The sequence below is a fragment of the Primulina huaijiensis genome, chromosome 12 (assembly GCF_012295235.1).
Source record: "Primulina huaijiensis isolate GDHJ02 chromosome 12, ASM1229523v2, whole genome shotgun sequence".
NCBI lineage: Eukaryota > Viridiplantae > Streptophyta > Magnoliopsida > Lamiales > Gesneriaceae > Primulina > Primulina huaijiensis.
The window spans coordinates 3,442,911-3,459,294 of record NC_133317.1 but is presented as its reverse complement, the minus strand read 5'-3'; the positions used below and the strand labels follow the sequence as shown (position 1 = coordinate 3,459,294).

General features: G+C 32.0%; 2 protein-coding genes across 3 annotated transcripts; one reads left to right on the top strand and one right to left on the bottom strand.

Annotated features, from left to right (window-relative positions):
- The first annotated feature begins 2,059 nt into the window (after nt 1-2,059).
- Nucleotides 2,060-5,032, top strand: LOC140989249 (uncharacterized). The gene is made up of 3 exons (XM_073458415.1): nt 2,060-2,358; nt 3,313-3,461; nt 4,590-5,032. The coding sequence occupies exons 1-3, from the start codon at nt 2,173-2,175 to the stop codon at nt 4,726-4,728; spliced, it is 474 nt and encodes a 157-aa protein (XP_073314516.1). The 5' UTR covers nt 2,060-2,172; the 3' UTR covers nt 4,729-5,032.
- A 4,486-nt stretch (nt 5,033-9,518) lies between these two features.
- On the bottom strand, nt 9,519-11,471 carry LOC140990688 (dof zinc finger protein DOF4.6-like). Of its 2 annotated transcripts, none has more exons than XM_073460522.1 (2): nt 11,314-11,471; nt 9,519-10,874 (listed from the first exon to the last, which is right to left on the bottom strand). In XM_073460522.1, exons 1-2 carry the CDS (start codon nt 11,335-11,337, stop codon nt 10,050-10,052), a joined length of 849 nt encoding a protein of 282 aa, XP_073316623.1. In that variant the 5' UTR covers nt 11,338-11,471; the 3' UTR covers nt 9,519-10,049. The 2 variants fall into 2 exon arrangements, with proteins under 2 accessions (XP_073316623.1, XP_073316624.1); XM_073460523.1 differs by having other exon boundaries at nt 9,519-10,867; nt 11,314-11,428.
- Between the last annotated feature and the right edge of the window lie 4,913 nt (nt 11,472-16,384).

Sequence of the window (16,384 nt, the reverse complement as noted above, 5' to 3'; positions counted from 1 at the left end):
ATATACACACACACACACACACACACATTATTATTTGCTATTAACTGGACCCACGTGATGTAATATCATTTATTGAAATTTATATGAAAGAATTAAAGAACACGTAATTATTGATGCGGTAAGATATGGATAATGACGTTTTCTCTTAATTTTCTATTTAGAATGTGTTAGGTCTAATTCTATTATTTTGAGTGGATTATTCGTAATTGTATATTTACAATATAGACGGTAGTGTTCAGATGGATTTTTGATTCATTAACATTTCTTTTTTAATTAACATCTTCCTTTATTTAATTCATAGGAGCTCAAATTTGAATTATTGTGATTAAATCGATTTTAATTTGCTTCGATTTACGAAGAAAAAATCACGTTAAGTAGAATTTGAACCTACGACATCAGGTTTTGAAGACACATATTCTAGCAAGACCCTTGTTGGACCATCATATACCGTTGAAATATGTTAGCTTTATCATCTACCGTTAAGCAAAACTACATATTTGATAATGCGATAACACTCTTCTGAATCTTTTTCACATTTGGCAACATTTGGCCAGTCATTTATAAAAGCCAAACAAGGGATGAAAATATTTCATGCCTTGTAAAAAGAAGGTTTATCTGGATGACAAATAAAATTTCAGTCAAATAAAAAGATAGCTAATTTTGTATGAAATTTCTAGAAGTCTTTATTTTCTTGAATGTTCCCTTGATTCCATTATAAAGTGAGTCCATATCTTAGTTTCGTGGACTTCCATTGTTCCCTTTATGATAATCAAGCCAAAAACTTCGAATAATGACTATATCTTCAGAAAGAAACTTTGTTTTACATAATCAAGAGAAACACAAATTTACCTCAATCTTTCCAATGGGTTTCAGAGTTTCAGCATGTTTTGTGGCGCTCAGCATAGAGTTCAATTGCTACATAGTTTGTTCTAACAAACGATCGATGTTCATCAGTCACATTAACCAATAAACATTAATTAACGTGACAAAACATTTAAATTGAACTTCATTGAATTGTAAGGATGTTATTTGTGTCATTAAAGATTATAATGTTGTTTAATCCAACAGTGTAATGTACTAAACGTACCTTCTCACCATCGGGAATTAGTTCCCTCAACTCTGAAAGACAATCTTGGATCATTTGGGGTCTTTGGGCATTCTTCTAGTCCCATGTTTAACCTTCTTCACGGTTTTTGCATGCTCTTCTAGTCTCTTTGGTGTAATATAAGAAATTGTTTAACCTTTTGCAGAGGCTTTGATGTTGGGCTCAATTATCTTAATTCTCTCCCTTTCATAGGTTGGATCAACCATTTTCAATTTGTCATCAAAGTTGGGAAGGCCACGAATTTTCAGTCGATCACTGCTCCATAATATATAGTTCTCTATTCTCCTCCTCTTAGAAGCAGTACGTAGCCGATCCTCAAATCCTGATCCAGAAGACAAACATGAGCTACTGATAATATTATCCAAATGGAGGTTGGATCCAAACTCCGGAAGCCAGCTTTTTGGTGTCCTTACTTGGGCATTTCTCTCTGAGATGCACACAACCTCATCCGTGCATAAGTTCGTGTCATCATCATTCACAACTTGTATCAAAGTTTCGTTCTAACATCTTTGTACTCTTTCCCACCCATTTTTTTCTGCTTCCAAACTATTATACATCTTTTCAGTGCAATGGTTTGATCCATATGCTTCTGCAACCGAACTTCTACCCGAATGTACACATCCCCATTATTGCATTTAAAACCCACATGATCCAACATCTCCTTGATGCACCTTTCTCGTGGGAATGGTGTGGTGAAAGTTAAAATTAAAGGGGCGGGTTTGACTTTTCAAAATGAACTATGCGAAAAAATATTTTAAAAAATAAGAAAAATAAAGTGCAAAATAAAATTAATAGATGAACACGTGTTCCGATCTGAACCGTTCATTTTGTGTGGGGTCCATATATTTTATGGGGCCTCATACCAAATGGATTGTTATGATTCACGGGGTGTAGAGCACCCGCTGTAGGATGAAATTGCTCGTCGAACGAACCGTGTTTTACCCGTTTCTATACCCACGCAACGCAAGAGATTGATAGTTTTTCGATTGCTTTTTCGTTTAGGAATCAAACTATATAACCATTGTAAGCAGTTTTGTTGGTGGAAGATTTGTCTGATATCAACCGATATGGCGAATTTGTATGTGCAGGCAGCACCGCCGACGGATCTGAATCGGAATACGGAGTGGTTCATGTATCCCGGTGTGTGGACCATCTACATCCTCATATTATTCTTCTCATGGCTGGTCGTGCTCTCGGTGTTCGGGTGTTCTCCGGGCATGGCATGGACAACTGTTCATCTCTCCCATTTCGTCGTACGTTTCCTGATTTCATTTTTTTAAAACTTTGGATGGTTTAATCGTATCTGTTTGCGGATGCATGTTTTTAAATCTCTCGCAATTGATTGGTTGTGCTGTTAGGGAGTAGATGGATGCTGATTTTGGTTGTTAAGGCTTTGCTAATTGTCTATGTATTATCTTCTGGAATCATTTATGAGATGATGAATTTATGGCTGTGTCTGTTTCGTGCTGTTTAGATTTGATTATTTGATCTTTTTTTTAAGTTTTTACATCTCAAGGATTGATTTAAGTGGGTGTAATGTATGACTTGATGAATGTGAATATTTTGCTAAGAAATTGGCGCCTTTTATTATCATTTTCTACGATGGCATACATATCTATGTGTCCATGTTTATGAAATAGACAAGGTTTGGAATTTCTGTTACCTGCCTCATCTTTTCTGGCCTTTATGGAAGACTGCTTCTCTGCTGTTTGCCTCTAAAATTCACGATCAACTGTGGAATGCTTTGTCTACACTAGTCCATCCATTTGGAATTTTGGCGTAGCAGTTAAGAGTGTCTCTGCTCTGCTAACTTAGCTTTCCTCTTAATTTAACTACATCTGCCCCGCCTTTACCTCTTTGACGTTAGGGATGAATGTTCGTTTCCTTGCAAGATGTCTGAGCTTTCAGAGTATCATGCTGGATGTCTTCGTGCTGGATTAAATATCATAAAGGAAAAATCAAGCATGAAAATAGCCTACGTCAAGTTATCATCATTCCCAATATCATATGATAATATTTTGTTATGGTGCTTGTCATTTTTACGCAGGCCTATAGAATATTCATTATGAAAATTTAGTTCTCGCTTATACTAGTGTATGTGAATTAAATAGAAATGGTGCATTTTTCTAGGAAATGTTCTTTAGTCACTACTCACTATGCTTTTGAATTGCTTTCTTCTTGTAACTATGAGTATGACTTACATTCAGGTCACGTATCACTTCTTTCACTGGAAGAAGGGAACACCATTTTCAGATGATCAGGGGATCTACAATAGATTGACTTGGTGGGAGCAAATTGATAATGGGAAACAGCTCACCCGTAATAGGAAGTTTTTAACCGTCGTACCAGTTGTACTGTAAGTGCTCTCTAGATACTATCAATTGTATTTTGGTCTGATTAGTTATGTTTCATGTCTTACAAAGGCACTGGTTTCTGGTTGATTTAATTTGCCTTTTTTATGTTAAATAATCACTCTATGATGCATTCACCGTACATTTTATCATGGATCATAAATTATCAGTCTTACCTTTACTCTTTACTGACACATAAGAGGTTAGGATTGAGAGAGTGAACATATTTTTCCTTAGTTGTTTTGAGTTCGGTAGAATGATACGAAGTTTGTGATATAGGTTGGATTAGAATATGGTATCTGGATGGATTTAAGCTTGAAATGATTCAGAATTTGTTGTATATGTTGGAATATGGTGTCTAGAGGATATAAACTTGATATTCAGCTATCTATGAAGGTGCTTAACGTAAACATGGTATATACATGGAATACGTGAATGATTCTACTTAAAAGCTTAACTTGGTTGAAAAAAATGCAAAAATGTGACTTTGAAAGCTTAATGTCTTTATAATTTTGTAACTTCTACCTTTAGTATGGAAATTTATGCATCAATAGTTCTGACCTGTTTCTTTACATCTGTTTACTAGTATTACGGTGGGAGGTGTTTCTCAGAAAGTAGTTCACACCATCGGGAGAATGGCTGGTGTTAACCAAATTTGATACCAAAATTAGGTTTTGAACCTGAAATTTTCCAAATTTAAATGCAAGCACTTGCTTACATTTAGTCGTCTTGAACAAGAAGGATAAAATTTGATCTGTGGATTCAGAGAATGAAAAATGGGATGACCAACTTTAAAATATTGAAATTCGTTGATTTTACTATTTTGAGTTTTGCAACCTTTTTGCAGATCACCGTATAAATATTGCATGATGCAAATTGATTCATGCTGTTATGCAAGGCATCCTTTTTGCTTATTGCGTTGGCGGTACTTGTATCGTGTGATGTTTTAAGTATTACAACTTAAACTTCATTTTCTAATTTGAGATTTACGACATGCCTGTCCCTTTTCTTTGACTAATTATAGAGGAACTTCTATTTCTATTTTCTTTGCTCTCTGTGGCTTGACTAATAAAATCAAAGAAATTCTCTGTACTCATATCTATTCACGCACATCCTCGTTTTTTTTTGGGCAGGTACTTGATAGCCTCGCATACAACCGACTATCAATACCCTATGATCTTCTTCAATACACTGGCAGTTTTTATTCTGGTGGTTGCCAAGTTCCCACATATGCACAAAGTTCGTATCTTTGGCATCAATGCTGATCAATGAGCGAAGATCTCCACTAAATAACCTGGTGTAGATCCATTCTCGGACTCATGTTTCAGTGTGCTGGAATACTGCAGTGTGAATTGTAAGGAACAAATGACTTCGCAAAATGTAAAGAGGCCACCGTTTTGGATGAATAATAATCTCTATAAGAAGTATATTCGTAAGTCAGTTTCTGAGTTTTCTGTACTCCGATGTCTTTGTCCCTCCCATATTTTTCCATTTGATACATGCAGACACTAAAGCATCCATTTTCTCCACGCAAAATGAATGCCAGTGGCAAGTGGGTTGAATCTGTTTCTTCACATTTTGTTTGGTGAGTAGTTTTAATTAGAGGACGATCTTCTACATATATCAATTTAGGTTTAATAGACTTTGAATTTGAAACATCGCCCATTTGCATTTGACAGGCTCAAAGGCCTTAGGGCATCTCCAACCCTGCACTATTTTGGCATTGAATGCCGAAACAGTGCAGGCTTGGCACTCCAACCCAGCACCAAATGCTCCTTCAAATTGGAGCTGTGCTGCAGCATATTGGTGCAGCACTGTATCTGCGTTATCTTCTCCTTTTTTTAGCTCCTGTTTAAATATGGATGATAGTTATATAATTAAGTTAATAATTTTAAAATAGGAATAATGATTTAAAAATAAAAGATTGATTTGATTAATAAATTTGTAAATAAAAAGTGAATATCTGAATTATTTTAATAAAAAAAGTTAAAATTCATATTTCGTTATTATTAATAAATTTTAAATAAAATATTTAATTAAGTAATTTTTAAAATAATATAATATTTATAAATAAAATAACAAGGAATATTCTTTTTAAAATCGAGTTTTGAGTTGATTTGTTGGGGAGGAGTTTTATAATTAGTCCAAAATTGTATTATTTTTGAGTTAAAGCTGCATTAGGATAGAGTTGAACATCTCACACCTTTGTGTTTGACGATACATATGGGAGTCGGTAATCATCGGGATGTGCACTTATTCTTTGAATGTATCAACCCAACCCAACCCAATATTATAATAGGAGATTTCGTTGTACCGCTGCTACCATCGTGTTAATAAATTATGAACAAGAAATCTCCGGCTGTAAAATGTGCAAATACAACACCACCGTGGTGTTTCTTTCTAAACATGTGGTATTCTTCTGGCACATATGTCCTAATTCCTATCACGTCACGTGGGTTGTGGTAATGTGAAAAAAGTTGATCCGGCACCTAACGCTTAGGTGGACCCAAGGAGGGGAATCACCCTCTGAAATCAAAAATCTAAGTTTTCCAGGGATAATTTTAAAATACTAGTCTCACCCCTAATTTCAAAATTCTTAGCAAAAAAGTCATTTCTTTTTGTTATTCTTGAAAATCTCCTCTTTAAAAGCGGCGGGTCCATCTGAAAATGTGTGGTTGTTACTGGTTGCACAGTTTGGGTGATATGAGGGAAGTGCAGTTTAATATCATGTGTTTGTTTTCGTAAAGAGAGCTAGAGAAGCTCTGGAAAGCAAGAGTGGGGAATGGCGGTTGCTTTGAGATGTGAGAAATAGTGTAATATATTTTTCACAAATCTGGTATAAGATTAGTTATTTAGAAAAAAGTGCAACCACATGCCTCTGCAGTTGCGTTGTCGTGTTATGTTCTCGTTTAAAGTTGCACTAGGATAACATCAACTATACTCTCTCATGAAATTTGGCAAAAAAAAAAAAAGCTCGGAATGGCAACTTGGAATGGACTCGTTTTGATTGTTTTATCAATATTTTCATATTTATAATACCCATTTCGAATGCAATAGGTTAAAAAAAAACCTAAAAGCAATAGGTTTTAAAAAAAAATGCAAAAACTTGTGTGAGACGGTCTCACATGAGACCCACTCAAAAAAAAAAACCCTATGCGATTTTATAAAATGCAGCTCCATGAGTTGGCAACCCATTGTTGGGACTCGCTTTTCCACATGCAACTTATATGATCCATGTATTAATGGTTTCGGCCCTTAATTGGTTTTGTCCAAGAGATCTTACATAATATAATTCGAACGCAGCCGGTATTTTTTTTTAAGGTACACCTCATATATATTATTATTTGGGTCATATAAATCTGATATTAAATACCATGATGTTAATCAATCTGATTATTTATGTTATATGGCGTATATTTCAATAGATATAGCATAAATTTAATACCGAGACATATATAAAAGATATAATTGCATTAATTAATGGGAAATACGTGATTGTATATAATTTTCATAACAATAAGTAATGAGATGATCACTATATATGGGTCAGGTTCAGTAGGACATGAGATCGGTCTAAATCTAAACTCATAACCGAAAGTTAATTATTAGACAATTGCATTCATGATATTTTTAATTTTGAACTTGTACATTTATAACATATTGAAAAAAAAAAAAGTCTAGCATATTTTTTAACCAAATATAAAAGGCAACTATCTATGCAATCCAATATTCATATAAATTCCAAAATAAAATAAAATTTTCAAAATCTTATGAAAATTGTATATTTATAATTGAGAAGAATAATATTTACTATAATAAAAACGTAAATGAGTTCGTCACTTTAACATTGTACAAACCCGATCCAAACGGGTTACCCGCACTTATTGTTATCCCTATGCTTATAAACTCTAGCAATGGTTACGCCTTGATGATGGGCACATTAAAAAAAAATCATCATTACAAAAAAATGAAGGGTCATTACCTGAAACTTTGGTTTCAATAAACAGCAATTGTTTAAGAAATTAAAACTCAGTGAAATGGACAAATTATGGTTATTATAATTGAGGACTAATGTGTACTTTAGTGAAATATTATAGAAAAATAGATACATGCATAATATAATATTTACAAGGAAAATGTTGGACGATTGCTGTATGCATGCAAAATCAAAGGATTAAAAAAAAATGCTTAATTGTTGGACAATTTAACTATGTGCATNTGTATTATAAGGAGAAGAAATATAATTTCAATCCTTTTAGATATTTAAAAAGATTTTATTTTTGGCAATATATATTTACAGGTTGCGTAAGACATCATATATATTCCATTGGGACCGCAGTGGGACAGTGGGGTATGCAAGGATGAATTTTCCCCGCTGCTTTTCCGCGCGTGGCGTGGTATTTGATGCGCACCCCACAAAGTGCCATACAGCCAACTACAAGAAATATGCGTGCTACGTTTGTTTGGCATTTTTAAACCTTTTTTCATTACAACGGCCATATATTATTTAATTTATATCTAACAACTATCGATATATTTTTTTTGGATAGTATTTTATTGTCATTTATCGAAAACGATAAAACTTAAATCTTATACATCGTATAATAATCTAAATGTTAGGGTTCGATCGCTCTATTGCACCTCAACAATTATAAGATGTTGCACTTTAATATATTATTATTATAGAGATAAAGTTATAATAATAATATTATTACTTAGTAAGATACTTTTCTAATAATTAAAATTGGTTTTTAATTAAAACACTTATTTTTCTAATATCCTTAAAAGTCATAATAATGATAAAAGCACGTATCCCTCTAATAACAGCAAGAGTGATATTAGTTATCCATATTTCAATTGATATAATATGATCTTAAAATTACAAAACCATCATATATTTTTTTANACTCTAAGGTGTTTGTTTGAAAGTTGGTAGCTAGCTACGTAAAAAAATGTCTCTTCTGTTACATGATATCAAAATAAATTCTGGGAAAAAAAATATTTGGTTTATGAACGTAGGTATATATATATTTGTGTAATAATTGACCATGATAATTGGTCTTTAAATAAATATGGATATATAATTCAAATAACTCGAGATAGCCATGTATTTGAGAAAATCTTATGTGTGCCTAAATAGGTTTTTTGATGACGTACGTGAATACAATTTGAAAATTCTTATAATATGTCAAAATACAGGGAAATTCCCAGAATTCTCCTGTAAGCTCGCACGAATATAATCCCGGTCTTTTAATCGATAAATCAATGTCCGACATCATGCTGGTAATCCAGGAAAAACCATATTAAATACGAAAAATAATTCATTGCATTAAAACCAGATTTTGTTTAAGACAGTGTCTGCGAATGTTTCAAAATATTATTATGAATTTTTCTTTGCAAAGTTTTAAAAATTTATAATTACTTTTTTCAAATGTTTACAAACACTACCTAAGAAGAGGAACATAAATCTAGTGTCAATTGTTGCAACATTCTCTTGTTACATTAACATTTAATTGTCATGTTATGATATTTTATTGGTGTGGTAGTTTATTAAACATATTAAATTAGACGCGTGACAATCATTTATTGATATGATAGAGAAATTGTTGTATGTTAATGTTGAGAATTAGACATAATTTAACCCCAAAAATTAGCTAAAGAGGAAGAATTGTTCAAGTTCATATATACAATTCTCAATATCTTAATTTACTCGATGTGATACATTTAACATACATCTCATGCTCAAGAATGAACAAGTAGAATACGAAGTTTACAAGATTTAATCGGGTAGCTCATAAGGTAGTCCAACACATAACGGTAAGTTTGAGGTCTAATACCATGTTAAAATTATTATTTAAACCTAACTCAATCCCAAAAACTAGCTCAAGAGAGAGAGTATTGTGCAAGGTCACATATACAACTCTTAAATAATTAATTCAGTCTAGCTACCTTAGAATTTAACATTCATAAGAATTTTTCCGAGGACAAACATGCTTTATGTATCCTTCCTAACACCAAATTAATTAGTATTGATATGGACATTGGACAATAATAAATCGTAGTTGCTAAAAAACGGGATAAAATGCATGAGACCACAGTAATAAATTGTCATCACAAAACTCAATACAAACTCAGATAATTAACTCTGCAAACAAATAAAATGGCACTTAACCGTAGGTAATTTCCCTCTCCCCCTCTCTTTTCTTGAAACAAGAATTTTGTAACGATGATCTCCAACAGCAATAAATTTCCTGTCACCCTTCAAAAATCTGGGTCTGAATCCTCCATGTCTTCAATCACTATGCGGTATATATATATTGAAGCCATTTCTAAAACGAGCTTCAAACTCCATCATAATGAAGCTTAATTAATTAGATTATAAAGAAAAGAGAGGAAATTGGAAATAAACCACGCTTCCCGATGTGTTAGCCTTTTTTCTCCCCCCGAGAAAGTTGCCCATGTTATAATCAACCCACCTTAACTCACTAAAAAGTTGGAAAAGATGAGAAAAAAAACATACACAATATAAATATAATTCGCTAACTATTTTGCAGTACTGTATATATTACATATTTATATATATAAGTTGTTCTTTACCATGATCCATTTGTACCACCACCTATCATGCCATTCCAATATCCAGCAGAATCTCCAATTTGATCTGATCTATTCTGCTCATCAGCATCTTCTGTGTTAGTTGATACCTGCTTGTTCAGATCTTGATACGGGAAAAGAAGTTTGTCATTTGTCTCTTGTACCCCCTGAAAGTTTCCATAATTACCTCCAAGTCCATCCAAGGAGAAACCGAGAGAAGGTTTGAATTCAGGCAAGGAAAACCCTGATGTGTAAACTGCGTTCGGATCAATGATAGGCATACTCATGAAGCTTGAATTCATCAGACCCCTTGAAGTACCTGTGATCCCATTCAACAGTTCCAAAGCTGATGAATTGGTGCTAGAAGAAGGGTGGTTCTGCAATTCTTTAACTTGATGTTCGAATCTTGGGACTTGGATAAGCTCAGTTATGGTCTTGAAATCATGAGGGGTGATTGTGGAAAATCCCAAGTTGAGATCTTGAACTTGATCTTGGATTTTATTAGGGTTTTGTGGGATTTGATCAGGAGTTGATAAAGGTACTAAATTCTTCGACGAAATCGAATTAGATGAAGATCTTTTGTTCTTTCTTGAACCTCCTCCAACTGGAATGTTTCTTAAAGATCCCCCTTCAGTCCAATATCTCCTACATGTCTTGCAGAAATATCTTGGCTGTGAGAGACTGTAGTTATTGTAATAACAAAACTTTGTGTTGGTAGAATTGCATCTTGGACAGTTCGAGGCTTGTTCTTTGTGAGGTCTCACTTTTCTTTCTTTTGGGCATGTATTTGTGGCTATTTCTTCCATTGGTTTCACCACTATATCCTAAGAAAAGAGGAAACAAATTAAAAGGCACCATTAGCATATGAAATTAGTTTTTAATGGAATTTTACATAAAGACTTGACAAAAATTTTCAAGATCAATAAAAATATATAATCAAAGCCCATAAAGTTTCAGATCAAGAAAAGAAAGGTCATATAGACATACATATATATATGAAAAGAAATGCAAAACCAAAAAAAAAGGATGATTTAATCTTTTTATCAGTGCTCTCCTTCACCAGCAACTAAGCATAAGGAAAGTTACAAAGGGAAACATGATCTGTATATTATTAACAAATTGACAAGAAGAAAACAAGCATATAATTAAAAGGAAAAAGGGAAAAGAAAAGGTGAAGGCTTTGCTTTGAAATATATTGCCAAGTATGCATACTTGTAAAAAGAGAGCTTAAACAGCGAACATGAGAAAAGAAAATCAATTCACCTGTGGCCATTGAGCAGTATCCATGGAAGAGGAAGAAGAAGAAATTAAGAGAGAAGAATAAGCACAGTTGCAGCGTACGTTGAGGTGGTGTAAAAAGTAGGAAATGGAATGTTTGGAAATGGTCTGAAATGTTCAGTTGTATGAGCTTTATGTATGTATGTATGTATGTATGTATGGCGTCTCATACATGTGTGGACTCTCTAAACTAACCTATCATATATATTATCGATCATCGGATGCACATACATGCATGACTAGAGTATTATAAAACTAACTAAACTTTAATTTTTTAATAATCGAAGTGCCCAATTTCATCCAACTAATTTTAGGAGATTATGTTTTCCCCTCATGTTTTAACACCGGTGAATGCCTATATAATTACANATTACTCAGAAACATACTACTCAAAAACACACGCTCAACATATAAAAAAAACAGACTACTCAAAAACAAACGTTTAACGTATCAAAATTATATATATCATCAAAGACATGGTATAAGTTCAAGCTTACAATATATATTCTTATTATCATTCCTGTATTTTACCATTAAATCAAGAGTAGGTCTATTGTGATATAGTCTCACGAATCTTTATCTGTGAGACGAGTCAACCCTACCGATATTCACAATAAAAAGTAATAATCTTAGCATAAAAAGTAATATTTTTTTCAATATGGATGACCCAAATAAGATATCCATCTCACAAAATACGACCCGTGAGACCGTCTCACACAAGTTTTTGCCTTAAAAATCAAATATACTTGGCCTAGTAAACATTTGTTCATTGATGATTTGATTCATTAATGTTCATGGATCCACCATTATTAATTCCCTATTAACATCATCATATTTTATCTGTTTTCTTTCACTTTACAAAACAAGAAATCAAAAAGACAATACTACCATTATAAAATACAAGGGCTAGAGGGTATGATGGTAGTTTACTTCCTATTGAAATTTTACCAATTGTCCGAAATGAATTCATCTTTATCGGACTTGGTAATCGGTATTGTTAATTAATTACTTACTATCTCTGATCATCTTATGGCATTACTTCAATATATAATCACATCATGATTTATAATTTTTAGTAATGACACGTCAGCTAATTAATGATATTATACTATATACTTTGAAATTTTAAAAATGTTTAATTGGATTAAATTTGAGGTTCATGAAAACTTAATAAACATACCTATATAGTTTGCGAAAATCAACAAAACTTATAAAATAATTACCATCTTAATTATATTGCTACTTAGAATTTGTGTTTGTCAAGCTCAATTTCTTTGAACACGGGAACTAATTTTCCGTTTGTATTGATGAATTTCAAATGTATTTTTATTGTTTAGAGAAGTAAGATCATGGACTTCAAATTCATTTCTTACATGTTTATGTAATATTTCATTTTAATTACAATGAATTATAAGTTCACCCAATTATGGTGTTATTTGAAATTCATTCTGCTTTGTACTGAAAATACATGAACAAGTAAAATATAAATTTAAGATTTGATTTATTGTTTTATTTTAAATAATAAATTTATAATCAAAATGCATTGATTTCAAATTCATTTCACCAAAGTCAACCTCAGTTAATCTTGTGTGTTTAGAGTGAGCATATGGTGATGTAAACAACATGGATGCAGAGTTGGGCCTAGGCCCCAGACCACGACATTCATAGGACCATTAAAAGTAAACCTGAGAAATGGATCGCGCCCATATTTAACCACGGATTATATTCTTTGGGCCTAGATGGGTTTAGTGCAAAAGGTAATATTATGCGTCTTTGGGTATCAATTTGATTCGAATTCTTCGATAATTAAAATTTAAGATAATTATGTTATTCATATATTTCAATTTAATAGAATTACATTATAAATCATTTTTAATCTTATCTCACGAATCAGACCATGTCGTAAAAAGATTTTAACTTTGGATACCAAGATGCAATATAAATCACAAGTAAGGTCATAATATCGAAATATTCTATTATCGTATCACGAAAGTAGGGAGCCCAACGGTGAGATTCATGGACTTCCGATGGGTTCGGATTTCAAGTCCACAACGAGGCCCAAATAAAATATACCAATTCACCTTTCTATTATCTTTTCCAACAATTGCGGGCTTGTGCCAATGATTCAATTATTAATCTAAATAAATGAAAGCTCGGAAAAAAAGTCTTCTTTGTTTTATATTTCAAATTTTTACCAATTGATTTTTTTGGGTAAAAAATGAGAGACGGCTTAAATATCAATAAATAAAAGAATATGTGAGATAATTAAAAATTTGAAAGTGAAAGAGGGTATAAGGAGAAAAACAATTTTTTCAACAAATTATAAAATAAAAATTTCAAAATAGCTATTACTTTCACGTGCCGGCAATGAAAAACCCAGGAATAATTGGAAAGAAGAGGCATTAATAATTCCACGTGGTCCATCTTTTCCACAAAGCTGCCAAAGTTCAATATTCATTTCAAATTCCAAAATAAAAGGACAAAGAATGGCACTTTACTTGTCAATGGGGGTGGCTTGTTATTATTGGTACTCTTTTTTTTTTTTTTTTTTCATATCGTGTTAGGTTTTTTGTTTTAACGTGAATAATTATTACTTGTTTTGGTGAGACAAACATGTCAAATTTTCCATGATATAAAACACCTGATAAAAGAATATTGTTATTTTACATACATATATATATATATATATATCTTTCGAGTTTGTGGTCGAAAACCGCGACAAAAAATCATTGGAATTATTTTCGTGAAATTTTGATGTGTTGAAACCTCACATGCCATCAAATTTGTAGCTAAAACACTTGTACGTTCCCATGAATTTTTCTTGATATATGTGCTGTTTGAGTATCTATATAAGATGAGATCATATTATGAATATTCGTACAAAAAATTATTTTTGTTTTATAACATATAAAATGTTTCAAGTTAAAAAAATTTTCCTAGGAAGGTTTTGCCAATCTCAAGAAAAAAGAAAAAGTATCTACGATATTTAATTATCTCATTACACAAGTTGGAGTATGAGAATCAATATTCTTATGTTTTTATGTGTTTGACTCAAGTTTTACAACAACTCTAGAAACGCCTGTACACATACAAGAACATACATCAAGCCGTAATGAAGAACTCATAGAGATTTATAGTGCTTCGGCTTTAATGCCTAAATCCCACTTTGAGCTTTCTTTATTCTCGAAGAGTTTTACAATCAGAAGGAATATAAAAAGTTTGCCGACTGTCTGACTAACCAACTTCCAAGTAGCCCTTTCCCCTTGCCTTTATTCCAAGTCTTGGGCTCCTTTTTCTTTTGTCTTCGATACACACACTGATACGGTGATCTTCTCACGACATCAAGCATTCCAAATGTTTTGCTTTAGATGGAGTTTTAGGTATAATATAGATGGAATCGTATTTGACTTTCAAATATTTATATACATATATATATATATATATAGACACACACACACATACATATATAGTTTCTTAAAAACTATATTATGTATGTTCTAAACTAATTATATTTGTCCACACTATTATTATTTTTTGACAAAAACTTGTGTGAGACGATCTCACGGGTCGTATTTTGTGAGACGGATCTCTTATTTGGGTCATCCATGAAAAAATATTACTTTTTATGCTAAGAGCATTACTTTTTATTGTGAATATCGGTAGGGTTGACACGTCTCATTGATAAAAATTCGTGACACCGTCTCACAAGAGACCTACTATTTTTTTTTGGCTAACGATGAAACCCGAGATGTGCATTAATAGATAAAGCTTTGAACTAACATGATAATCTGCAAATTTGATTACTTCATCTTGTGCACGCCAAGCATCAATTCTATCTTCAGAATTGATTTCAATTTAGTTGAAATTTCTTATAATTGCTACATTTTAATTCGTGTTGATTAATTCAAATAAAATTAATGATTTGATTTCAGTAATTTTCAAGTTTAGTGACGAATTATTTTATAATATATAAAAGACCAATAAAGAAAGGGTCGGCATTGACTACCGACCCATTTTGCCAAAGAGCTAACCAAAAAAGAGTGGTCGACGTCACATATATTTCTTGAAACGGTGGGAATGGTCAAAGTTCTATAAACGCAATATTTGAAAAATAAGAATTAATTAGTGTCCGACAAAAAAATTATAATAACTTCATTAAATTAAGCTTAATAGCAATTTAAAATGACTTATACTAAATTAAAATATCAATATTAATTACTAAGTATCATTCAAAAAATTATGTTGTATCTACATATGATATATAAATTAGAATTCTTTTAATTACTTACGATTTTTCGATATAAACGAGATAAAGACATTATTTTCAAATTTTGGAGGGGACCATGAAAATCTCTAATTTGTTTACTTCCCAAAAAATTACACTGCAAAGAATAAAAATTCAACATAAAACTTTGGTGTAATTTCCTGTATATTATAATATTATATAATATGAAAATAGCAAATAAACAATTTGAATTTATAAAGTTTATCCAAATTAGTCAATTGACAATAAACTTAATTGAATTAGTTATTTGAAAATGAATTTTATGTCTTTTAATATCTCCAAATAGGCTTCTTTAAATTAATTCTAATTGTAATGACACATACGTCATTGATTTGTGAGAAGCTATGTCGGGAAATTAATTATGATGTAGATCTTACAAACTAAACGGGGTATTCTTTTTTTTAACCTTGATCAACTATTTATTTAAAAAAATGATATCCTCAAATGTATTTGACCTTGGTCAACTAATTATTTAAGACAATGAGTAGGTCATTTTCTGAGCAGGTCATTTTCTTAAATAAATAGTTGACTAATATTATTACTGTAGCAACATGAATTTAAATTAGGTGAGATTTATAGAATAAATAATTTGGTATGGAAACCATTGTGTTTTTGTATAAATATATTATATATGATATGTTTAAATAATAATTAACGTCAATGTTAACACATCATCGTATTTTCTAGCCAAGATCGAAATGTCGTCGGTGTAACGGTTAGTTGAACGGGTGTAATAGACTTCAAGGGTATGAAAGTAATTTCTGGTTCGTC